The sequence below is a fragment of the Leptosomus discolor genome, chromosome 1 (assembly GCF_034619465.1).
Source record: "Leptosomus discolor isolate bLepDis1 chromosome 1, bLepDis1.hap2, whole genome shotgun sequence".
Classification (NCBI taxonomy): domain Eukaryota; kingdom Metazoa; phylum Chordata; class Aves; order Leptosomiformes; family Leptosomidae; genus Leptosomus; species Leptosomus discolor.
In genome coordinates this window covers 209,691,156-209,717,758 of record NC_141391.1, presented here as the reverse complement: position 1 = coordinate 209,717,758, position 26,603 = coordinate 209,691,156, and the positions used below count along the sequence as shown (strand labels likewise).

Sequence of the window (26,603 nt, the reverse complement as noted above, 5' to 3'; positions counted from 1 at the left end):
CAAATGGTATCCTGCCTGTGGCAGTGTTGTGGTCTAAGGTACACCGGGTCTAAGGTAGACTGGGAGCTGCCCCCAGCAGTCATTTCAGACATGACCATAGGTGTGGGTGGTCTGTGCTTCACTGGCCTGTTTTGCTTCTGAATATACAAGTGGTCTGTGATACTTTTGAGACTGTTATCTTCAGTCAGAAATTTTTGCTTAACTAGTTGCTATTGTCTATTTAGGGTATTAATACAAGTGCATATTCAGATAGAACTGTGTATGACGAGAATAGTTCTGCATTGCATTAGCTGTATTCAATGAATGAAGAATTCATCCTTAGGCATGTATACACAATTCCTGTATGCACTGGGCAGGGGCTGCATTCCATTTTCAGCAAGCACTGCCACAGGGTGTGCTATGTGCATCCCTCAGCCCAGGAATGGAGCAGCAGTGGAAACCCAAGGGAGAAAACAGTGCAGGCTGGTCCTAAGCCTGTGGGGACAGATTTGCTGCTAGTGGCTGATGTTGTGGAGCTGTGAGAAGGGAGTTTGTCAGCAATGGAGGAGGGACGTGCTCAGCCCTTGATCTCTCTGTGTTGTTCCTAATGCAAATGCTTTGAATAATGCCAAACCTTACATAGTGGAAGAAATCCTAACTGCAAGCCCATAACTGGCACCGTACATTGAACACACGTCAAACTGAATGTGAACTAAAGTCTTCTCTAACATGAACTAAAGTTGAAACTAACCACAAAGGAGGATTGTAGAGCAACTTCCCCTCAGATCTTAACTTTCTCCTGGCAGACTGCAAAGGCACTATTTAATCACATTTCTTTCTTCACAGACTGTGTTATGGCTCCACCTGGCAGGAAAGACAGGGATTACTTAGTTAAAAGTAGTGTAATAAAGAAGAAAATAGATAATATGTAAAAGGGTGTCACCAACTAGACTAGTGTTTCCAGTTCATCTTACTGTTCTTCAGGATTTGTAGTGCTCCATTAACAAATCTAAACGCCTTCAGATTCAAAAGAGAAGCTTTCTCAGACTTGGATTAGAGACTTAAGTGTAAAACAATGGACAGAAAAGAGATACAAGAAGCCATGGGAAGGAAAGCAGAGATATATGACCATGAGAGACCTCGTAGTTATGTTCCTGGGCTCACCCTGAAAGCCACAGAAGGGAAAAATTTGAAGAGGTAGGTTTTTGGGTGGTCTTCAAGCAAGATATACAAGAGCAAACTTTGTGTAAGCCAAAGAAACAGCTGAATTGATTAGTTTATCAGTATGGGTCTAATAGAGGTGGAAGCCAACCCCAGCAATAAATGAGTGACATTGGGGAAGTGTCTGAGGGAGTCATCACTGTAGCAGTTGTCTGGATGTCAGAAAAGGATGAGACTTTGATGTTCAAAGCCAGAGAAAGGGATGCTGTAGCGGCCAAGCCAGGGGCCTGAGCAAGGGTTTCAGCTATGTGGATGAGTAAGGAGTAAGCATTTCACTTCTGAGAAATAGTGAGTGTCTACGTTTAGCCAATATCTAGGGCTAAACTATAACAGTTGCTCTGTCACCCAATGACCTTTCACCAGCCAGGAGTGGGAATTGGGAAGAGGAGAGCAGACACAGGGTTGAAGTGAAAACAGTAATGGAACAGCACCAATACCAACAAGGGTTTACAAGGTTATTCTCAGCCAAAAGAATATGTAGCCATCGCAATCAACAGGAGAGCAGTCCTCAGGAGCAGGGAGAAGCGAGAGGAGGAACAAGAGAAACCCTAGCAGATCCCCTTACTCAGCAAACCCTCCCCTTTTATAATGACCATGACATTATGGGATGGGCTACCCCTGTAGCTCACTCAGGTCAGCTGCCCTGGCTGACTGGAAACTGCGAACAGCCTGCCTAGCATGGCTGGGCTGTGATTCTATCCCAGCCAAACCAGGACAATGAACTATAGGGATCATCTGGCACCTGGAGAACTTGTCTTTTTCAGAAGAAAAAAAAAAATAAACAAAAGGCATATGAGATGCTATTCTCTGAAAAGTTATGGCCTGTGATTGCAGGCCATATACAGGGAAAAGGTAGGTGTCGGTGTTTCAATCTGAAAAATAACATGGCTAAAGCATTTACTAGGGACCCTCTGCCACAGTAAATCTGAGTGTATCTCCCAAGAGAAATTAAGCCATTAGTCTTACATCGGGGCATGCTGGTGAGGGTCTTGCCCAGTTCTGGCTCACTGCATCAGCAGGGTAGAAACTCAGCCTCGATAAGAGGAGCAGAAATACAAAAAGCGGAAAAACTTTCATTTGTAGAGTAGATGCTGCACTTTAAGTACTTGAAATTATCCCATGGTAGCCACCAGAGGGCACTCTAGACTTGCTGTTGAAAGTCCGTGACACTGATACCTGCACTAATTTGTTCAGCATGTAGCAAATTTAACTGCATGTTGTTACCTGTGCCTTGAAATGCGAGCTAGACAGCATGACAGTCTCCTTCACTCCAAACTCGGTTTCCTTGTCTTTGTAAAATATCCAATGTGATAAGGCGCCTGTAAGTGGGACAGGGAACAAGGAGGTGAAATTCGTTACAGATGTACTGAGCTCATCATGAGATTTTCTCCAATTTTAAAGCAATGCTTTCAAAAAATGAAGTACTGGTGACCAAGTGCTGCTTTGGGATGAGAAAAATCACTAAGCAACCTGATTTCTTACTGGTTTCGAAAGTGTTCTCACAGAAAACTTGGTTTCTACTTGAATATGGATTGAATTTGTGACTTACTTATTACAGACCAAATTTCCAAAGTGGCCTACACTGATGACATCTGTTATGGTGTTGTATACAAGTAGTTTCTAAATATTTAAATTAAAAATAGATATTGTTAGACTGCTTATGCCTAGATTTTGCTGGCTCAAAAATATGATTAAAAAAAAAAAGTTCAAAATGCATGAGAGTACTGAATGTACTGCTTGAATGTTAATAATAGTGTATTTTCATTATTGGTCATAGCAGTAGGATTATTAAAGAGTATTTCATACTCTATAGGGACACTGCTAGATGAAGAAACGTAAAGGAACTTGGTTATGGTCTTAAAGACCTTTGGGTGATAAAACTCAAAAAATGTGTGTAGCTTTTGGTAGTTTGTGTTTACAGATATGTTGATGCAATAAATATGAATTAATTCACATTTTATCCAACATCAAACAGACAACTTCTCTTTTCTAATGCTGTCTTCCTTTCCTGAGTATCTTAGAGAAGCTAAGAAAGTTCATCTTCCTTCTAAGGTTTAATTTAGGTTATCAAAATCTCTGACTGAGAAAGAAGAAAATCCTATAAGAATTCTTCTTCAAAACTTGCATATATCTGTATGTAGTTGCAAGTGTGGGCATATAACGAACAGAAATAGAAGATTTATAATTCTGAGTAGTAGTACATATGAGTGAGATGAAATCTGTAGTTTTAAAAGATAGAGAACAGGTGGGAGCAGGATAAAGGAAAATGAAAGGGAAAGGGAAGAGCTTTTGAAGAGGTAAAAATGAAAAGAGAAGAGGAGAGAGTGGAGAAACAAGGGAGAAAACTACCCTTTGAAGAGCCAGAAGACCACACTAACCAGTGTGCTCCCATGCTTTCAGATCAACACTGAGCTTTTTCAATTCTAATTCAAAAGGCAAATGTGCTTTACAAACCGATATAGCTGATCTGGGCCAGGCAACTTTCCTACTACACAAAGAAACCTGCAGATTACTTGTATGTATTTCCTGATATTCCTCTCATCGTCTTGCTCTCTCTCTTTCATTCAGTGTCCAAGCAAAACCTATGATCCGCTCATAAAGTCTACCAGAGACTTTCCCGATGAAGTCATTAGCTTTATTAGACGCCATCCACTGATGTACAAATCCGTTTACCCAGTGACGGGAGGACCGGTATTCACTCGAATCAACGTGGACTATCGTCTGACTCAAATTGTTGTGGACCATGTCATGGCGGAGGATGGGCAATATGATGTTATTTTCCTAGGAACAGGTAAGAGAGAGGACTTCCACTATCATTCTGCACAAAGCACATCCTTTAAGAACACTTATACTCCAGCAGGTCCTGAATAAGCCTGTTGATTTATGTCTTTTTCCTACGAATGCAGCTTTGGGAAGCATTTAAGATGCTCCTGATTCTGTGCCACGATTTCATGCAAATGCTAAGATTAGATGGATTTGTCAGCTCAAGAGACTGCTACTATAGAGATTGTAATGCCTCCTGGTCCCTAGATGATAAAACAGTTAAGGATCAGAGTACCTGGACTTTCTTACCCTCTGAGTACCATTCAGTACTTGTCTTTACGTTACATGGTAGTCTGGCTTCAATTCCTGCTGGCAGCACATCAATAAGCAATTAAAAGAAAAAAAAAATAACCTTAATAACTTCAAGGAGTACTTCCTGTTATCGGTAGTGCTATGGTGCTTCAGCATTACATCTCACGTGACATTGAACGGCTTAGAAAGATTTAAAATTGAGCCTAAGGAAAACAATTCCAGTTAAATACTTTTAAAGATATTACTTAGCAACATGAATAGCTCCAAACAAGAGGACCAGAATTGAACAGAAAGGTTAAGCTACTGTCAGGAAAGGAATCTGCTTTGCAGTTTTTCTATGGATCATTATATATCTCTCTAGATTTTTATGATAGTTATACACTTTAAGGAAAAAGTCTTGTTTTACCATAGTAATTAAATTTGTAGTCACTGCATGAATCACCCAACAGCATGGTATGCTAAGAAATATTAACATGCCTATTCATAACATTTCTGAAGTAATAATCTACAGTCTTACTCTACTGGAATTTCTTGCTCTTAATCCACAGTTTGAAGTTCTCTCACAAGTAATAGGTCTTATAAACCACTTCTCACTGATAGATCTGAATGCTTTACTAAGGAGGTCATTGCCATTACCCCCATCTCACAGCAGGTGAAACTGAGGTACATAGAGGTGAAAGGGCAGTGGATGAGCTACTGCCATGAGCTGCAGGGAAATGAAGATTTCTGTTTGAATCCTACTCCAGCATTTTACCTAGCCTATAAGCAAATTTGGTGTCACATATATAGTGTAGTTTGATAGGTATGGATATTCTGAAGTGATTTGGGAAAGGAGTGAATCGTCACAAAGCATCGTCTCCTATAAAGTGTGGGTTGTCTCAGCCACTTCCCAGCTGTGTTATCACACACACGAGTCCAGACATAGCTTCTCTCTTGGACCGTTTATGTCTTTTGACTCAATCCCTTTCACAAATCTTGTCTTCCAAGAAAAGACAGTGTGAATGTCCCTCTCTGTTCCCCACAAGTCAAGTACAGTGGTGTCAAAGAGAAAAGCAGAGTTTCATAAAAAAAAAAAAAAAAAGAACATTAAAGTGCTGTTCGCTCCTGTGCTGCCTGAGAAGGCTGGGAATAAGCTTTAGCCGTGATGACAGAAAATCTTTGCTTTCTGAATGCAGTCTTTAATACAGTCAACAGAGAAGGAAAGGGAACACATTCCCAAGTGGTGAGATGCTTAGGATTTGGGAGTCCTCACTAAAGCTTACTTTTCTTCTGATAATAGTGAGAAAAAGTAACTTAAAACTTAGCTGTCCAAAAACATGGCTAGTTAAAATGCACAAAATATTATTTTAGTGGCTATAGGGGTTACTTTCAGATGTTTGCTACCCTCCACTGTAAAATTTGTCATAGGAATAAAACGGTACTGAGAGACCAGCAATTTGAATACTCCCAGGTTAACTGTTACTACCCAGCAACAGTGCTAATTTTTTCAGAGTAAATTGTCCAGTTTAGGGTTGTCAAGGCCGGCATGTACCATGCAGTCACTAGGTGGCACTCCATAATATGCAGATATTTTTTTTTTATCTGCAGTGCCTTCCTTAAAAGTGAGTTTTCTTTTCTGGAAGCACATGTTTTTGTTCCATTTTATCCTCTAAACTTTTCCTATGGAAAAAAATAAGCTCAAAGATTAAATTTCAAGTATTATATAGAGAGACTGAATACAGATATACCAAATAACCCAGGAGATTTTGAGCAGCAGATCAGAAGCTTATTATATGTTTGAATGTATGCAACCACCATACATATGCTGGCTTTGGCAATTATGTTAAACAAACAAACAAACAAAAGCTTTAATACAGAAGGCAAACTGAAATACTTTTGGCATTGGTTGGTAATATAATCTTCAGCAGTTTGGGAAAACAAGAATGAAAATCTCATTCTTTCCATTAGAATGTATTATTTTTCATCATTTCGATACTATACATAGTGCTTAGGACTAAGCTATGCTGTGTCATTTCCATGCTGCACATTCTAGCACCCAACTCACTTCCCCTGAGCAGTTTTTAAGGTTTTTTTTTAAGGCCATTCAAGAATCACCAGTGTGTAATTGTCTGAGATTAAATGAGCAGATTTTGTTTTCACCAAGCAGGAATTCAGGTTAAAATTGATGAATAGATGTAACTTTTTAAAGAATTCTCCAGATAACTCCGAATAAGTAATCTCTGTAATGATTAAATTAAGATTTTGATGTTGAATGGAGATCTTATTAAAAAAAATCCCTAAAATGAAAAGGTAAATGAAAAATGTGCATTGCTTTACTCCTCACATTAACATGAAACCTACTTCTGATTAAGGTGCTGTACTGGATTAAAATTAGTTCTCTAAAAAAAGGAAATAATTTTCTGACAATTTAGTCCTCTAAGATGGATGTCTTTGGGGTCAGATGGGCCCCAATTCTGGCTCAAGGAAATGTGCAGAAACTTCTAGCTGACAGCATGGACATGCTTGTCTGTGTTTGTGTAGTAAGAGACTTAGACCATCCCTGCCAGGGGCAGCCTACAATTGTGTTGGCTCAGTTATTGAGTAAAACCATAAATCTATTGTATAGAGCTATGTATATAGCAATAGATGCAGATAGGGATAGATGTTGTTTGAAGGCTACATCCTTGATGCATTGGTTTAATCTTCAGGGCATGAAATGGAGTGGCACTTATGTGCTGAAATGTAACTGTGGGTTTTACATGATGAACATTTGTTTTAGACGTAGGCACAGTCCTGAAAGTTGTGAGTATCACAAAGGAGAAGTGGACTAAGGAGGAGGTGGTCCTGGAAGAGCTGCAGATATTCAAGGTAAGCATTAACGGCCACAACATCAATTAAATATTATTCAGGGGACTTTAAGGCCCAAATTGGCTTTCTCTGTCTGGTTGGTTGTTTGCTGGAACTGGCTCAAGTTTCCAGAGGGACACTGTAAATTTTTAAATGCCTTGGTATTCTTTGGGTAAGTCAATTGAAAAAAGTCCAAAACCAAACAGACCATGATTTTTCAAACTCATAGGAAGTCTCATTTATCCTGTCTTGTTCTAGTTTGAAATATTATTATTTTATTTTGTTATTAGTATTATTTTACTTTTAATGCAAATTTTTCAATTTTCTCAGCTTTTGGACTATTTTTAGTACAATTATAATGTTTTTAAAACAAACAAACAAACAAAATTCCCCAGACAAAGAGAAATTTTTTAAAATAAAGACTTTAGGAATTGAAAACACAAAGAAAATAAAACAGGGTTAGCTTTTTATTATCAATGTGTTTTAATTTATTGGTGAAGGCTGACTCTAAGTTTTTGACCGTTTTGATTTGGTTATTCTGGCTGAGTGATAAAGAAGAAAAGTAACTGGAGCCCTGCTAACACCAATGACTTCTTCATAAATAGAGCTTGTAAAAAGCTCAAACCTTTCTGTTGCACAGGCACAAATTCTGATTAACCTCATTGTGGTGAGGGAGCTGATGTTGACATACTATTACAGTAGGAAAATGGAGACCTGTGTCTTCCCTACTGATTTTCTTTTCCTTTTTGTATTTTCTTCTTCATTCTTTGCATTCTCACTTTGCCTTCTTCCCATGCTGTATAACTTTTCTTCAGTTTTCACCTTGCTTTTTCATCAAATTTTACCTGCAACCATGGAATTTTGATTACTTTCTCACACATCCTCTCTCCTATGTGCTATATGAGGTCTCAGCCAGAATTTTTGTCCATACTAAATTAATTAATTTGGGACATAGAGACACTGTTTTCCGAGTGTAAGGACAGGAACTTTAGTAATTATTTCAAAGAGTATATTTCTTCCTATGCCTTTTGATATGTCATATGTATGATGAAACTTTGATTTAAAGGATCTCCTTGTCTTCTTCCTGCTGTCTTGAACACCAATTATAAATATCACTTTGAAAATTTCAAGATCACTCAGTGGCCTGCCAAGTAATCAGCAGTTTCAGTATGTGCACCGATTTGCTGCATTCTTAAAACATAACGTCAAGGACAAATGTACCATATCATATTCAAAACAAAAAAAAAGGTTATTTTTTTCCTGCTCAGCAGACATTCCTTCACGTTTTTATTGGTAACATTTATAACTGTTACCTCTATGGTTTAGAATTCAGAAAACTGAAGGGGGTGAAGGGCTGAAAAAACATCCCTTATTTCCTCAAATTGCATTAGCATTAAACAAAAGGTTTTTAATCATCTTCTGTTAGGCGATAGATATAATACCCTGAGCTTTGTCCTGTTCTTACATCAGCCACTGGCAAAAATGTCACTGACTCTCGTAGCAATGAAATACATCCTGGTGCAGAGGATCTGCCTATGTATCCCTTAAATGCCATTTAAGCCTTTCAAATAGTGCTTAGTAAGAACTTAAGTTGATGTGAAGGCTCATTGCCAGTCTCCAGGATGCAATGCAAATGCTAAGAAGTAGAGTCAGTTACCTCATAAGCAGCAGGGAAAATTTATGGGAGGTATTTTTGGAAGCATGAATTTAGTGATTTCTGGGTTTTGTTTTTAATATTCATTTAAACCAAGCAAATGGATCTGTCATTTTATTTACTTTTTGTATGTTGAACTAATGCACCTTACTAATTCATTTTTCAGCACCCTTCATTTATCTCAACCATGGAGATTTCTCAGAAGCAGGTAATCACAAGCTCTTTTGATTACCCTAGGATATATGGTACATTGAACACTTAGCTTGTTCTTTACAGGTGATGCCTGTTACTTACTGGCCAGGCTTTCCGTGGATGACTCTTAAAAAGTATCTGGAAAGAAGGAGACACGTTTGAACTTGTTTGCCTGCCTTATTCACATTTGCTTACAAACAGTAATTTGTGTACCCAAGCTGGTAATTATTCATGAAAACAAATGTTTAGTCATATGGTAGTGGGATTTGTGAATGAAGTCAATGCACATTCATTTTCCGGATGCTAGAAATACTTCTCTCTTTACAATCTAGTAATAAATTATTGTTAGTATTATTGTTTTTATTTTTATTAGTAGCCAAGAGAGATCAGGGCCTCATTGTGCTAAAAGTTGTGTGCAGACAGACTGAAAACCAGTCCCTCTCCTCTAAAATTGCAGCCTAAAGCTGGGTGGTCCAACCCTGGCAGTCACGGGGGCCAGTCCCAGTTGGGAATGTCCCAATGGGAAATGGTTTTATGACAGCTCTGAGCTCTATGATGGTTATATGCATGTTCAGGAGGTAGCGTGACACCGGAGCCATCCCTCCCTGGCCCTCAGAGATGGCCAGAGCATCTCCGGCACAACACGCCTCCCTCGTGCAGGAGGAGGTATTTTGCTGTTCAGGCACGCATAGCACAGCTGGGTCCCATCTCCCCTGAAAAAAGGTGGCAGGCCAGCTGGAAGAATTGCATGAGCCAGCTCTGGCTCAACAGCAAGCACTTGGACCACCCTTGTCTCAACAGGCAATCTACTCACACATTGGGGAGAGGGGAGTAATATTATCCCCATCCTACCTAAGGATCAGAAGCAGAAGATGAAATTTTATTCACACAAGGTCATTTCTACTTCCCAATTTCTTAACATCATGGCTATCCAGCCCCTTGTTTTTAAATATGTTTTAAACCATTCTTTCCATGATTGGCTTCTGATTTTTTTTTACAGCACAAATCTAAAGGTGTAAGGGTGTTGAGTGCTGGTGTCTTTCCAGGACTGCAGTCCCCTTTCTTCTCTGCTGTGTTGTCAGGGATGGATGGGGACTGGCCAGTTCACATTGAGCCCTGAGAAACATTTTATGGTAAAGGAAGAATTTTCCCTTGTTTTGTAAAATCTGGGACAAGGTTGAAAGTCTGCAAGTGTGGCACTGAATAAGGGAACTTTTTAAATGAGCTACTTGGTGAACATTCCTAATTCATTCGTTTTGCCTGATTTGCAGCAACAATTGTACATTGGTTCCAGGGATGGATTGGTTCAGCTCTCCCTGCACAGATGTCACACGTATGGGAAGGCTTGTGCAGACTGCTGCCTTGCCAGAGACCCATACTGTGCCTGGGATGGAAACTCATGTTCCAGATATGTCCCCACTTCTAAAAGGTAAGAAAAAAAGTACAACATACTGTAAAAGATCTAGCTGTTTCTAAGAATTTTAGAGGTTTCCAATCAGAACGTGTTGCCTTTTTACTTAGCATGTCATTTGCCTTAAAATTTGATCATACTCTGGCCGTGTTTCACATTTCCGCTTAAAGAATTGTGTAGACAACATAGCTTTGTCTGTGACAGTAATTGTCTACTGCAGCTAACATCACAAATTCATCACTTTCCCTTTTTATACTGAATGCTTTAAGGCACAAGATGCTCATATGGAGGTCCATGTTGTGGCTGACTCTGCCTGAGATGCAAGAGCTTCTCCTAAGCTTCTGCTTTTTGCATAGCACATGACCATAGTTATAAAGTGGAGTTTAACATACTGTCCCAAAGTGGTCAATAATAAAATGCATTTAATTCTCTGATCTAAACAAACAAGCTTCTCCTGTCTGTTTTAACTAACCCATACAACTTGGTTCAAAGTGTGTCACTCTCATCAGTTGAATTTGTAGTCTAGCCATGAGAGGGAGACAGATATTTAACTACTGTGATTTGACCGCATTGGGAGCAGTTTTTCCACAAAGAAACAAGCTTAATTTGAACTTTCTGTACCTGCCAGCTGGGACAAGCAGCATGAATCTCCATGGAGAAGGAGCAGGCTGCAGGCTCTAGCAGTGCAGTGCCTAAGTTACTGGATAAGTCTTGGAGTTTTTGGCTGATTTAGCTAGAGCTCTCAGCTTGCTTGTTGAGCAAGAGTCCTTCACAGCCTCTTCATTCCCCTTTGGACAAAGCCTTCCTGACAGTAATTCTTGCAGTGAGGGCTGGAGGTTGCAGTCTGAGCTCAGGTTCTGGAATGGGACTTTCAGCCTTAGGGGTTACAGGGCTAGGACCTGAGCAATTAGACAAACCATTGAAGTTAATGACTCATAGGTTATTGTGTCATGGTGTCAAGGAACTTTCTGTGTTTTCCCTCAAAGCCAAAGCAAACTAAATTCAGAGAAGCATAAATGAAAGGAGAAAAGCAAGTGTTCAGGCTCACTGCAAAGTTAGTGACACATGAGGCTTGCTGAAGCCTGAGGTGGTCTGGGACAGAGAGATTGATGGTCCATGCTTTTTAACAGATGTGCAGTTTGGCGGGAAGGCCAAAAGTCTGTGGCTTCAAAACAAAGGATGGGTGACTGGCCTTGGGAATCCTCCAGTAGATCAGTAACTGGAATATTTTTCTTCTGTGTAGCAGCCTGGGTTTCCAGCATGTCTACAGCTTTTACCACAGTGGACAGCTTGGCCTCGGGAACCTGCTCTCCTGATGAGGCATTGCTCTGCATATAGGAGGTCCCACTCCTGTTATCTTCAGTGTGACTGTGAGGGAGGAACCAGTTTCTCCCTGGCTCTAAAATTCTTCTACTGAAAAATTAAAATACAAACTTTTTTTTGTAGGTCTTGGGAGATAAATGCAATCATGGAAGATTTTGGGGGTTTTAAAAATACTATTGCACTGAAATTACACTAATTCACAGTGAGTTTAGGTAACACACCCAGAGATTAGAAAGCAAGTTAGTTGTGGAAGGCAGCAGACCATCTCAGACCACTGTCTCCAGTGTTTTTTCTGTCCATAAAGATGAAAGATAATCAGATTTGTCAATTGTTTGTTACCAAACTGAAATGCCTGTTTTTCTGTCTTCATTTTAATGATTGGTTTACTAGTCAGTATTAGCTTGGGCTGATCCTGAGCTCAGTTTTGAATATCACCTATTGAACCTCAGATCTTTTTCATGACCTACAAATTAAGGATGTTTTGAGGTATATCCAAGACCATCCACCCCACCAGGAGACCTGTGCCCCATGCTCCTATAGCAAGTTTAGACGTTCTTTCTGTCACTGTATTGCACGCTCTTTATTCTAGGCAGATTTTTTTATCTTGCTTTTTCTCTTTCCCCTCCCAGTGGTTTTCCCAAATCACAGGCCCTTCTCTTGATGTCAATTGTACAAATCTCTCTAGGCCACATGCTGCTTTGAGGGTGAGGCTGGTTTTAGTTAAGATCGTAATTGTCAGCAGTGTGGTGGGAGCAATGCGAGTCCACATCTGCTGAGCTCCTCTGTATTTTGTTGTTGAATTCCAGCAATTATGCCTGAAGTGTTACAAGTTTGCATGCTCTTCCCATAGGCGAGCCAGAAGGCAAGATGTCAAATATGGAGACCCCATTGCACAATGCTGGGATGTGGAAGACAGTGAGTATTTTGCAGCTTTCTTGCTCTTTTGTCCCTTTGACAACAGAGTTTGCTGTACGAGTCTCTGTGTGTGAAAACTTGCTGAGCTCAACAGAATAACACCGTTAAAGCAGTTGCCTTTCCCACAGTTCATATACATTACCCCTCCCGCAGTTAAATTTGCAGAGCAGGGGCTGACAAGGCACAGCCAGTATGGGACAGCACCCTCTCATCCCTTACGGATGACCCTCCCCAGCAGCCACCCAGGGGAGGGAAGTGTGTCCCTGATGCAAAAACACCACACACGCCCCTACAAGTAGCTAACGGGAAGTTTGTGAAGTTCTATCCAGAAACAGGGGAGATAATCCCTCGAGGAAACCCTCAGGGCTGAGCGGGGAGCATGCCATCTTCTCCCCTTCCACCACATACACTTGACACAAGTCCCAAGGCCCAGCTCCAGCTGCCAAACCAGCCCCTTCCCCTCCCCACAGCTACTTAAGTACTCCTGTTATTAACAAGAGCCTACCCCCCCTCTCCCCGTTGTCTCCCCCTTCCCTTTCCCACACCCTCTCTTCAGATGCCAAAGGGTCTGGCTTGCTCCTTTGGCAACTGCAGCGCTTCTGTTACAGCAAGCACTGTCGGTATGAAATCCTGCGGTTACGCAGCAATCTCTGCGGCAGCGTAAAATAAATGAAAAGCATTCAAAACCAAGCTTGGGTTTGTCTGGGACCTTTCTAGCCGCTTATTAACGTGATCAACTCAGTCAAAACAGTATTGATTGTATTGCTGCGTTGAACGTTTGATTTGGGACGAGACACCACTTTCCATTGATCTCTGGTTATTTTCGTGCTGCTGTGGTGCTGGGTGCCTGCTGCAGATGTTGGCGTGAGTCAGTGCAGAAATCAGAGCTGCTCACCACAGGATCAAAGCCTTAAGTCTGTTGCACAGTATAGAGGACTCTAACTGTACATATGTGCTTGCAGACATAGTTAAAAAGTCAGAGTAAAATCTTAATTTCCATTAAAGTCAATGATAAAACCCCTGTTCCTTCCCAAGGGCCAGAATTTCCTTGCTTGCTGCTTAGCATGGCTCTCCAAATAGTGGTATCTGAGACTGTGCAAAGCTCAAGGTTATAGAAACCCTAGCAGAAAGGCTGACAATGTCACCTTTTCCTGGAAGGATAAAGAGATACTGGAAGAGTTGGCTTTACTAAATAAATGTAAAACTACTTAGCACAGAAATTGGTATTAATCCTTTGCCCTGATGTAGCACCACCAATAGTAATTTTATCCAGCTGAGGATGACTCCTGTGTGCCATAAAACCATGAAGCTGACCTGTGCCACTCCAGGCTTTTGGCTTATTTATGCTATTTGAGATAATTAATAACATTATGGCCCCAAAACCTATTTAAATTCAGTGCTCCACTGTGTGAGATTCCCTCTCAGAGACTTCATTGGCTGCATGAAGTCGTTTGGCTCTACTGAAATCTCAGTGGCACAGTGAAATAAAAGAAAAGCATTTAATGCGAAGAGCTTGAATTTCTATAGATCTCATATAGGTACTTATTATATTGAAAAAACAATCCAATATTGTATACATTCTGTTGTTGAGCTAACTTTTGATTTAGGAGACACCACTGCTTTCACCTTCCTTTCTGTTATTGGCAGGGTGTAAGAAACAGCTTTAGCTCAATGGTAAGGCAGATAAGACAGACTGGAAAGGGAAATGGTGATGCAGAGATTATAAATTACTTGCTCAGGTTTACAGAAGGCCAAGAAAGGAGCCCAGATCTGCTCGTGGCTCCTTCAGTGTTTGATCTGAAACACACTACAAAGCATTTCAAGTTATACTGAAAGAAGGTAAACTTCAGTTTACTTTAGCCCTGTGAGTCCTTTAAAGTGTTTGGGATGAACAAACCAGGCCGTACAATCTACCTTCAGCAGCTTTAGCTCAGGTTTAGTAGTTGTGTAACTTAAAGAAAAAATACAGATCAGATTTTAAATTCTTCAAAGGTGAAAGCCTCAACTTTAAAATGGAGCAAGCTCATGATACAGATTTTATTGACCTCCTTAAAAACCAGTTGCACTGAAGGAACGTTAGCAGCCACCTCTAAATCCTCATAGTTATAGTTTAAGCTAAAAGTTAAGTTTCCTTTTGCTTTTTTATAATTCACTCGCTCTTATAGCATCTGTTCTGAATCAGGCTATTTTCCCATTGCTTTAAAAACCAGGTCAGGGTTAATCTCCTGTACCATGTTTGCTTTCCAGGCATTAGTCATGAAACTGCTGATGAAAAGGTGATTTTTGGCATTGAATTTAATTCAACTTTTCTGGAATGTATTCCTAAGTCCCAGCAAGCCTCTATTAGGTGGTATATTCAGCGCTCTGGAGAAGAACATCGAGAAGAGGTAAGTTATAGTCATCAGGGCAAGTTTCCTCTATAGAGAATTCAGCTGAGCATTGAAAGGCAGGAGTTATTGGGATTAGTTGATGTTTTACTTTTCCTTGCCTCACCTTAGGTATCACATAGCATTCTGGTATCACCATTTGGGGCATGCAGTGGGGAAGAGAGAAGCCTTTTGCACTGTGTCATAAGCAGATTTAGGTATTTACTGTGACTTACATGCTTGTTCTATTAAAAAAAAAAATAAGAAAAGATAAATTAGGCTTTAAATAGTGAAAAAGCGCCCATTTGTCCAGTAATTAACACAACTACTTCCATAGGTAAAGTATGTTTGACCTCTTTTTTTTTTTTTTAAATAAAATCTCTGCTCCATTTAGTGACTGCATTCCCTTATCATGTTAAGCAGCGTAGCTAAGAATTGCACATATGGCTTGCTGCTTCTCCCCGTCTCTCCCCAGAGAATGAATGGTCTGTGCAGTAAAAAGCTTTTTATTTGCTTTTTTTCTTGTTAGTGGAGTCTGAGATTTTTTTCTTAAAAGATGCTCTGCACTGATGCAGAGATGTCAGGTTAAAAATTGCACCTTGCATCTGGAGTAGAAAGCGCTGAGAATTGTGATGGCCCTTAATTCCTGCAGGAGGCAGGTTTGGGGTCCTCACTGGTGGAGAAGCCCTGGAGAAGCTTCAGGACCCTGCGTACCCCCTGCACAATTTCCTGCTGATCTCTCTCAGAGCTACTGGCAAAGAGGCCCTCTGATGTGCCCAAAAGGTCAACGTGCTGGGACTGATTTGGACTGGGTTTGAGTGAGTTTCAAACCTCAGGAGTTTTCATAGTCTTTCTCTTACATGAGTGATTTTGTGTCTGAGGCCAAGTCCTGCTGTGATGGGAACCATGGCAACAGGGAAGGAGGAGGGAAAAGAACTGCCCTTTCAAATGAGCTGGTCCCAGGTGTTAGATATGCTTTTTTGTTATATGTTCATCTGAGACAAAAATTAGTTTAAATGACAGGAACTATCAAACACCCAACCGGTCTTCCACTCCCAATGATAGTTCATTCTATTTCTGAGTGCAGAAAATGTGCTGCTTCTTTCTAAAGGCTGGGGAGATGCAGGCCAGGGCAGGTGCCCATGAAAGCATCACCTCTGGGGTAGATGTGACTGATGGCAGTAGTCCCAAAGTTGCAACCCCAGTTATGTCTTAGACCAGAAAGCCAGAGTAAGAGGATACAAGGCACTTCTGATTTTCCACCAGATAAGACAAAAAATACCGCAAGGCTGTATATTGACTGTGACACTGTAGTACTACTAATTTTCTCCCCTTCTCTTGCTCATGCTTTGGAGTGGCAGAGATTCTTTCGTCTGCTGAGAACAAAAGCTTCATTAATTTATAGACACGGTGCTTCCCACAACATGCACTAAACACCAAAAGAAAGAGATTACTGATTTGAAATGCCACCTCTAACCCTCTATTACATTCGATACTTGGAAAAAAAAAGTGATCTTCTCTTCAGCTGGCCAAGCATGCTCTCAGCCACAGGTGGTTGAAGTGAAAACCCAGTGTATCAGCCTTTAAAGACCTGTAGGCATTCTTCATTTGTGCTTTAATTGATTTACCTTTAACTGTCCTACAGAAGACTCTGCACTCTACTTCCTTAAGGCAGCAGTTTGTAAATGCACTTACATATTTGATCAGGGAAACAAGCAAAGTACTAGCTTAATTTTAACCATGTGTTTAAGACTTATTTTAAAATACATTTAAGCAGATAGTTAACGGGATTTTGGGTTGGGGTTTTTTTGATGTTTTTGTTTTGTTTTGTTTTGTTTTTTTTCTTTTTCCTGAACAGGAAGTTATGTCAAGTTTTGAGGACAATCAATCATTTTTTAAAATAACGTATTGCAACTATAGCATGCGTCTGAGCTTCTCAAAAAGAGCTACAAACTTTGTGTAAAGCAGCCAGTTTCCTGTGATGAATGTAATATTTCTGTATCATAAGAAGTCACACATTCGAGATTTGAAAGCCCATTTGAAGGGGTGCTTTTGAGTTTTATCTGTGTCAATTTAGGGAAAAAAAAGTCAGTTGATTTTCTCATAAATCACAGGTTCAGTTAGGCCTCTGAAAGTCAGGAAGCCAAGCTCAAGCTATCTTTCTTATTTGATTGTAGAACAAACTGCAGGTCAAACAAACTTTTGAACGAAGTTGGGGCAGGCTAACATATATAGCATAGCCTAAGTTAAGGCTATATTATTTTTTGCTGTGCTTTGTACTTCCAAAAGGTTTACTGGGGCAGTGACCTGGCCCATGCTATTTGTTCTGGGTCAAGTGCCAGTTACTTGGGCACAGTGATGTCCAATACTGCAGAACTGCCCAACGTGCCAAGCATGTGCATGTTGAGAGAGAGCATGGGAATGCGTGCACACGTGTGATGGCATTTGAAACTCCAGCAAACACACAGCATACCTCTTTGCACATTAGCAGCCTTCCACAGCAATGTTTACTGGTCTCACTCTGTGTAAACACTCTGACATCTGTTTGTATGAGAAAAGTAAAGCTTTGCTAAAAGGCTAGATTAACCTTTGAGGCAAATTTAGAAGAAAATTTGAAGGAGAAATCTGCAGACAGATTTTCTACATTATGAATGCTAACAGTAGGCAAATAGCTTTTTACCACATACTGTCCCTGAAGCTGTAGCAGTGTGACTGTGATCTAGCTTTGATAAAATAGAAGTTGGAGCACATGTTCTGCAAACTCTTGGGGTGGTTTTCTTAGTTTATTTTTATACATTCTTTTGCAATCTTTGAAGATAACAGCCTATATAAATGCATATGCACACATTGATGATTACAGGATCAGATCACTTAAAGACAGTGTATAGCTATGAGTTTGTTTGATTCTTGCCAGAAAATTCTTACAGTAGCAGAATTTCTAGTATTTTGAAACAGGTTAGTTTCAGAGTCCTAATAACCTGAACTCCTTCTGAGCAAGCTCAGCTTGCATATCTCATATTGGGAGTTATCATTTTTAGAAGAAAAAAAAACACCAGCTTTTTTGGGTTATTTTTAAATATAAAGATATTAATCTAGAAAAGTCATATTTTCAAATGCATGTAAATAAAGTTAAATTCCTAATTTCATATATGGCTGCATAAATAGATGACCAGAGCTGAACAATCACTCCACCTATTAGGTAGAATAAGGTTAAAATGTTAAACGCTTGTTAATTTGGGGATTCCAAAATCAAGGTTTTCAGGTTTTCTAATTTGACTTATCAGTGAAAATTAATTCATTTGTATTAGAGCCTAACTGGAGACCTTCCCAGAAAATCCAAAGGTCAGCAAAGTAGTTGACTTCCTTTTCAAAGTACTTCAATTTAACAAAAATACCATATGTGATAGTGTGGTCATATTTAATGTGTAGTTTGATCTTTGCTCAGCCAATGCCTTACCAGAGTTTTTCCCATTACAATTATATTTTCTGCTTTCTCTCTCCCTTCCAGCACCCGATTTCTCAAATAACGCTGTACATTATTTTAGTGCATGTCTTAGCAGTGTAACTTATTGTGATGACGATACCATGCTTTGCAAATGACTCCATGCACCTGGAACTTAGGTTACGGACTTTTAGTTCCAGGGCTGGAACTGTAATGTCTCAGCAAGTCTTTAAACCTGGCTTTACAAATGAATGGCTATGCAGTGTCCCGGACATGCACTAAAGCTTCCTCAGGGAAGGAAAAGGGCAAAATCCAGACTAGATGGGAAGCATTTGGCCCAGCAGGATGTCCCCGACATTTCACCCTTAGGGTCACGGTTCAGAATGTGACTTCCAGGCAGAGCAACCTGCAGGGAGGGACAGGATCTCCTGTGGTACAGGAGCTGTCACCAGGTCATTTTGCTGCCAGTGGGAGTACATTTCCCTGTAGTTTGGGACTGTTTTAAGGTCAAGAGTCAAATATCTAGTGCTTCTGTGTTCAGTGTTGCTCACGCAATTGATCATGTTTGTTCCTGTGCGTGCAGGATTAGTCACTGAGATGAGGGGCAGTGTTTTGTTACTGGAGTTCAAAAAAAAGTAGAGACGTCATATGTTCGTAATGCCTTAAACTGCTGAAATTTTCTGAAGCTTACAACAGATATTTGTTTGTTTCTCAGAAAAATTCCTATGTCTTATGTTATGTATATAATAGGTGTCAGGACTGCAAAAAGCAAATGCATAGCTCCCTACAAAGCCATTATTTTTGGTGCCCCGTGGCTCTGAAAAGTATTAGCCCTCCTGCTTTAGGCTGCACTTCACGCCAAGTCTCCTGTGGCTCCAGGTCTGCCAAGCTGCCACCTCTCCTTGCAGGGGACAGAATGGCCCATATGGTCTGAAGTGATAGAATAGGTGCACGTTGCTTTTAACTCTCTCCTTCCTGCTCTATTCATACCTAGGGGTGAAAATAAATCCACTGAAAGGCAGGAGGACTTTCCAGTTTCTTCTTCAGTGGTTCTTGCCCTTTCCATATTCCTACCCCACAGCACTGGGCTGTGTTTTTCAGACCAAGCTTAATAATCATCTGAAGGTTTGATAGGTACAAGAGCTTGACCATCTCTTGGACAGGACATCTTGCCAGGCACGAGATTGTGACCTAGCTCCCCCATCAGAGCAAAGAGATGTTGTTTCCATGCCACGATTTAGCCAGACTGAGAAGATATTTTTCAATTTATGCAAGACATAAGTTTCCATGTCTTTTTGTAGCTTGAGATGTTTGTGTCATGATGGCAATTTTCTGTTACGAACATCTGGTCAGCAGCATCTTGTGAAAAAAATGTCACATATTCAGTGCCAGCCCTGAAACCTAAGAGCTGGATGGGAGCTGAGCAAGGAAGAGGACGTACATCAAGGACTGAGTTTCCAGTAGTACCTTCTGTTAGAGGAGTGTAGTTCAGTGTATGAATCCTTAGGTCAATGAGAAAGAGATCACGAGAGGGAATAATAAGAAGACATTCATTCTGCAGCCTGGGGACTATTTATAGCTCTCACACTTTCACTCTTTTATTTTATTGTATGACTCATTGGCTTTTTTTTTTTTTTTTTTCCCCTAATACCTTGAGTTTCTTAAGTAAGACTAATATTTGTGACAGTTTCCTGGGGAAAAAAAAGAAGCAGCTCTGAACTGAGATATAGCATGTGACATTTCTGCTTTGATTTGGATATACTGCGGAGTGGAGGGGGGTGGGTAGGAATTTAAAATTAGTTGCAGAATAGGAAGTTAGCTTCACCTTGAAAATAATAGAAATCACACATTTCCATAATGACATTGTACCAACAACACGTTCTTCATTTTTCCTGTGGCTTCTTGGTAAATAAAAAAAGATGTTTAAGAAAAAAAAAAAAAAAGGAAAGAAAAGAGAAATTAACTCTACAGCTGTGTTGAAGTTAAATGATTATTTTCCCAGTACAAGAGAAACAAAGTCATGTGTAACAATAATACAAAAAAAAAAACCCCAACCCAGAGTGATCTTTATTTCCAATCAAATGATGATGAGGAAGAAGAAAACAACAGAAAAACAAAGATGAATGTGAATCTCAGCAAATGTTCCTCATTTTCCTTTTTCCCCCTCTCAGTTTGTTCAGGGGTTGAAGCTAACCCATGATTAGTCCGGCTTTACCTCTAACGTTTTTTCACATGTTGATTAATGAGGGAAGGCAGGCTTTGAAGCCACTTTCTTCTCCCAGACAGGTGCAGTGTTTTAACTGTGAAAGAGTTGACATGTGAATTATTTGTAAAGAGGGAGCTATCTAAACACATCATTAGCAAAGGACAAAAGGCATTGACCTAACCTGGTGCCACAGCACTTTCAAATCTGTGGTTGTTTTCCCACTTACTGATTGTTTAAAGATTTGGCATCATTATTGGCAATGTCTATTATTCCTCCATTGTTAAATTCAGGTTGTGAAAATCAAGTGTTTGATTTGCACAGAGAACTCTTCCCTTTGTCAAATATTGCCAGTATCTATGGCGTGTGCCATAATTCAGGTAATGTAATTTTAGGCAAACTTATGTGCTTATCATGAAAGAGGAAAAGTACAATTTATTGATAAAATATTGTTTACAATCTGTTCTCACTCCACTAAGAAAAGAAAGTTAATGGTAATCAATTGCACTTTTTTTGTGGCTTATAATTTGTTCCCTATTGAACAAAACTATGTCTCTCATGTTTGTTTTATTGTTTGCTCAAATTTAAGCACATGTCAGCAAGCTTTTATTAATTAAACCCTTCGTGCTTCTGACTTGTTAAATCCTATTTACAAATATTTTAGGAGAGTTATTGATTATGACACGGCTGGGATCCGGGGTGAGGGCAATGAATCCACAGTTGACCAAAACAAAATTAGGTCTTTTATCTAACTAGTCTTTTCACTCTCCTCAAAATTTAATAAAATATGTTTTACATCTATAGGTCAGGAACCAAAGAGCACATTAAGCATTCAAGTGAAAGGTTAAAGATCTACTACCAAGTAATGAAATGCCAGGTGTTTATGAAACTCCAGAGCCCTGTGGGGGTAAAAGTAGAAAAGACAGACAGGAAGAGTTCTGAACCTATGGGTAAAACAACATAAACAGGATACCAAAAAGAGAAGTGAGGGGGGAAAACACTAATGAAGTGTTGCTCAATACGTGTGAAATCGGAGCCATAATTTCATCCTGCCAGGGGATAAGAAAGGAATGAACAGTGAAGGCACAGCGAAAGAGGAGGTGACAGTCACCGTAAATCAATATCCAAGGTTAACACAGGACGTTCTGTAAGAACACTGCTTCGTTGAAAATAGGAGTCACGATAGGCTGGGATTAAGGGACACAACCAGACTCTTGTAGCTTTCTCTGCGGTATGCCATGGCAGATACGGGGGGCAACTCCATCAGCTAACATGTTTATAACTAGAAAGTGATGGCTGCTACACAAATGGTAAATAGTTATTAGTAGCACGGTGCCGGACTTGGGGGTTCAGTGATCTTTTCAAGTTTAGATCTGCCATTATTCTGCCTTCCTTTCACTGAAAATAGGCAAAGCACTAGCGAGGGCTCTTTAAACTGGCACCCAGCCAGCTGAAACAGCCAGCTGGAGATCTTCCAAGTGTGGGAGGTACACAGCTGTCTAGATGCTCTAGACTACAATACTGGCAGAGCCACCGATAGGCAGATGCTCCTGCTGCAATTGCATCAAGCCCTGAGCAAAAAGAGATCTGTCCTGTTTCCACTAAGACAATGTGGGAACTTGGTCTTTGCATAGTGCCTTATGAAACCCAAATGTCTGGAAATTAGCTGCTTCTTCCCATCCTTTTCCCTAAATTTCTCAAACTTGGGTGTTCACATTGACATGAAGCCTGGGCAGAAGAAAGAGGGGCTTCCTAGTCATGTTGCAACAGCCAAGCCTCCGAGCAGTTCCACCTGGCCCCTGCTCCTGCTTCTCTCTGTGGAGTACAGCACCACAAGGAAACACTTGCCCTAGACATATTTCTGCCTACAGCTACTTCTTTGTGGATTCATTTATACATCTTATGCTCCTGTCTTTACTGTAATAAAGGTACATTGGAATGAAGTCCCACTAGCTGATAGAATAGAGGACTACTGCCCTGTGCTGTAGGTTCTGAAGGTAGAAAAGTGGTCTTTTCTAGTCTGTCTCCCTGCTATCTTCTGTGTATGTGCTTGTGGCTTGACAATGATTTCTCTGCTTCAAGCTCAGTGTAGTAAATCAGAAGTAGCTTGTGCTCATGTAGCACCTGTTGCCAGGACAATCGATTTTCCAGGAATTTCCTTAAATTAATGTGATTTCACCCTGCTGGTGCCAAGTAGGCATGCTTATATACAGTTTACAAACAAGGAAACTAAAGCTCAGGGTTGACCCTAACACCATCAACTGCTGGCAGAAGTCAAAAAGTACTCGGCCACAGAACCAGGCAGCCGGAGCCATGTTCTGACCAGGCTTTTGTAGCAATTATTTCTTGTCTCTACTGCAGTCAGATCAATGGTAGTATACAGGCCTATATCCAACCATCCACATATTTATCTATCTATCCATTTACCTACTTCCCTACCTACCTACCGACCTACCTATCTAATCTGTATGTTACTGAAGACTGTTACAGCTGATACAGTAGCAAGCCGAAGTTTTCTCTCTCTATGCATGTACTAAATATATGTGTATTGCTTCTTCTGGTGATGCCAAAATGGTCTCTCAAATTATTTAACCCTTCCAAAGTCATTATCATAGAAACTCAGAAAAGGGTAAAGCTAAAAGTTCTGGGAGGTCATCTCATCCACCTCTTTGCTCTGAGAGACCCTATTGTGATAAAGTACTAGTAAGTTAGAATCATAACAGATGAAAAATGAGGTGTATGTGTATAATTTTCCCATGGAGTAGAACAAGGAATCATGTGTAGATTTTTTACATAAAGAAGCAGTGTGTAGCTTACCCACTGTGAATAAATCCAATTTAGTCATCTGTATGCCTCCCTGATCTTCATCCTCTGAAGTTTGCTGGAGGGTGAGATGTGCCCTCTGGGAAATTTTCCAGATTCTGTATTGGTTCTCTCTGCCCCTACTCTCCCCCCTTCTTAAACCCACTACTCAGCCTTGTGCTGAAGCTTTTCTACGTTATAACAATGCCACCAGCATTGCTGAGGCTGCGTTTAAGGCCCTGGCTTTGCTGCAGGCTGAGCAAGCAGCGCTCCGTGTCCTTCGGTGCCGTTGTGTGCTGCAGCCTCTGTGTGGCAGCAGAACATAGCGTGCCTGGGAGGTGACAGCTTTGGACTAGACCACAATCATTTTCAAAGGAAATGCTGGTGTTGGACACTGGGAGTTAGGGCTCTGCTTTCTACTTCCACCTCTGCTACTAATCTTCATGTGGTCTTTGGCAAATCACTTTCCTTCTATGTTTCCCAGCTGCAAAAATACTTAGGTGCCCAGTGCCCCATCCTGATTTTTTATTATTTTTTGATGGGGTTTATGCTTTTTTTTTGACTTAGGGTATTTTGGAAGTCATTTGCAGATCACCAGGTATGTAACTTACCTGACAGATTTACTACTCTAAGGTGCACCTTATTTTTAACATGTCAGATTGTGCTGTATTTATCAAAATATTTCCATTTGTAAATGAACTTACAGTTTCATGCTGACAGACTTCAACTCTCACTTGCAATCTCATTATTTTCTTTGCCCTTTTTTTTTTCCTTTTTTTTTTTTTTCCTCTAAGTTCTTCTTCACGGATCTTAACAATAAAAGAATTGTGCTTGGTTGTATTTGTCTAACCTCATTGAGTGCTTTTAATCACATGTCAGTGGGTCAAAGCTAGGATCAACTGCTTTTGTAAAACTTAGTTGAAGAAGATCAGAATCACAGCATTTCATTTTAAAAATCAGTAGTGTTTATTTTCAGTGTAACAGAGCCTCACCACTCCAGATATGTACAAGCACACTGGTATATTGGGTGCATTACAGATACTTCAAGAAGAGAAGTTAAAAAAATGAATGGGATTTGTGGCACTAAGTAGCTACCCTTCCTTGGAGAATGTAGTCTAAACTTAGTGCATTGTGGTGTGATGAGTGTTAGTGTCTGTCCTTTCAGCTGTACAGCATGTAACTTTTACTACTGCATGCTGAAATGTCAGTGATACAGATGCTATGGTTAGGAGCAGAACTCACGACATTGAAAGGATATCCTGGTATCTGTCCCAGCTGCTCATGCCCTACTGTGTGCTGGCACCCCAAGGACGGGGCATGCCATGTGCCAGCAGAGCCTTTTCTCCACCTCCGTATAGCACTGGTGTGCGTTCTGGTTTGCCGGTGAAACTCACCTATCGCATTCTTCTTTGTCCAACCCCACAGCTGAAGGTTGATGAAAGGATCATCAAAACAGAGCATGGGCTGCTGATCCGCAGCTTGCAAAGAAGGGATGCGGGAGCCTATTTCTGCAAAGCCCAGGAGCACACCTTTGTCCATACCATCGTGAAGCTGAATTTAAATGTCATCGAGAACGGGCAAATGGAAAGCACTCAGAAAACCGAGGATGAGGAGGGAAGGGTGAGGGATTTGCTGACAGAGTCCCGTCTGAGGTACAAGGACTACATCCAGCTTGTCAGCAGCCCCAGCTTTAGCCTGGATGAATACTGTGAACAGATGTGGCACCGGGAGAAGCGGCGGCAGCGGAACAAAGGTGGTGCCAAATGGAAGCATGTGCAGGAGATGAAAAAAAAGCGAAACCGAAGGCACCACGAGCCAGCCAGGCCACCGTCTACGTAGTTTGTAAATGCTATTTAAAGAAAGGACATTTTCCGTGAAAAAAAAAAAATACTGTGTTCTGGTTTTGTGCATCTTCCCTATGAATTAGTACTGCTTGTTATTGAAATCAGATAACTCACCATCACTATTAATTTTGTATGAGACTGTACAATGGGATACAATACCAAATGAGATGTTCCTTATTTGAGTACTACACACCAGGCAGTAATTTCAAATGCATTCGTTAAAAAGAAAAGAGGTACACTTTTAGCTAATTTCTGAGTAGCCTGAGGCTGCGTGAGCTGTGTTCTGTACTTTCTGCATAATTTTCACATAGGATTTAGTGTCCATGTTCCCATGTTAGTACTTGCTGCCACATTCCACCCTAGAGGTGGCTACATTTCAGGGGAGGGCAGATGTATATCTAGTTCTTTGGCATCTTTCTGAATAAGAAGCATGGTAGAAATGTGTGACAGATCTGCAAAAATACCCACTAATGTACCCATTGGGCTTGTATACAGACAGGCACATGGTGGGGTTTGCTAGCACAGAGAGGCACAGCAAAAAATCAAATTAAGTATTGGCTTAGGGACAACATTAATTCTCCCCATAAAAAAAAAAAAGAGAAAGCCTAATCATAGTTTAAGAGAGGGGAATTACCAAGCGTTATTCATTAGAGTTTGAGTAGCCACAAGTTTGCGGTCCATCTGCTGAAATGAAATGTTGACTTTAATTGAAACTGCCACCGAGATGCTCAGAAGTAAATTTCCTAAGTGGTCCATGTGAGGTATGTGTGCAAATCCTGTTAACAAATAATGGGATTCCTGCCTACACCTCCCTCTCCTGTCTCTCCAAAGATTTGACTCTGTTTCTCTGGCCCTTTGCTAGCTTTGTTTTATGCAGAGGAAAAGAAAAATAAAAGACAACAGCAAAGCTAAAATGAAAGACGATGAGGGAAAATATTTAGTGGCTGAGACCAGTGCTCTTGACACAGAGCTGACATTCCTCAGATGTGTGTATTCTTTGGGATTTTCTTCCAAAGGTCTTATGTATTTTTAAGTTGAAAATTTGCATTGTTGGAATTAATACTTTTATTATAATTAAATAAAACAAATGATGTCCATGTGTAAATAAAACTTGTAAGTTAGAAATTTGCTATATATCATAATTTCATTTGTAAAGTGTTCCTTGTTCCTTGGCTCATATTTTGGTTTTACGAGTGTAAATCTTTCCATATAAGCCAGAAACACTGGCCTCATTCTTCTCTATTTTACATCATTGTGATTCCGTTGAATTTATTCCTGATATGCAGCAACAAACACAGGCTCAAAATCATGCCTACTGTCTCTTCTCATGAGTCACCCCCCTTTCCTCTC

General features: G+C 40.4%; 1 protein-coding gene across 1 annotated transcript in view; it reads left to right on the top strand.

Moving 5' to 3' along the window:
• The window catches only part of SEMA3D (semaphorin 3D), a 141,291-nt gene extending 114,946 nt beyond the window's left edge, over positions 1 to 26,345 (top strand). The window contains exons 12-18 of the mRNA XM_086480808.1: positions 3,769 to 3,991; positions 7,034 to 7,122; positions 8,922 to 8,963; positions 10,219 to 10,376; positions 12,532 to 12,596; positions 14,844 to 14,983; positions 24,835 to 26,345. Coding sequence (XP_086336934.1) covers positions 3,769 to 3,991; positions 7,034 to 7,122; positions 8,922 to 8,963; positions 10,219 to 10,376; positions 12,532 to 12,596; positions 14,844 to 14,983; positions 24,835 to 25,248 — 1,131 coding nt within the window. The 3' untranslated portion in view covers positions 25,249 to 26,345. The remainder of the gene's footprint in view (positions 1 to 3,768; positions 3,992 to 7,033; positions 7,123 to 8,921; positions 8,964 to 10,218; positions 10,377 to 12,531; positions 12,597 to 14,843; positions 14,984 to 24,834) is intronic.
• Positions 26,346 to 26,603: the final 258 nt, after the last annotated feature.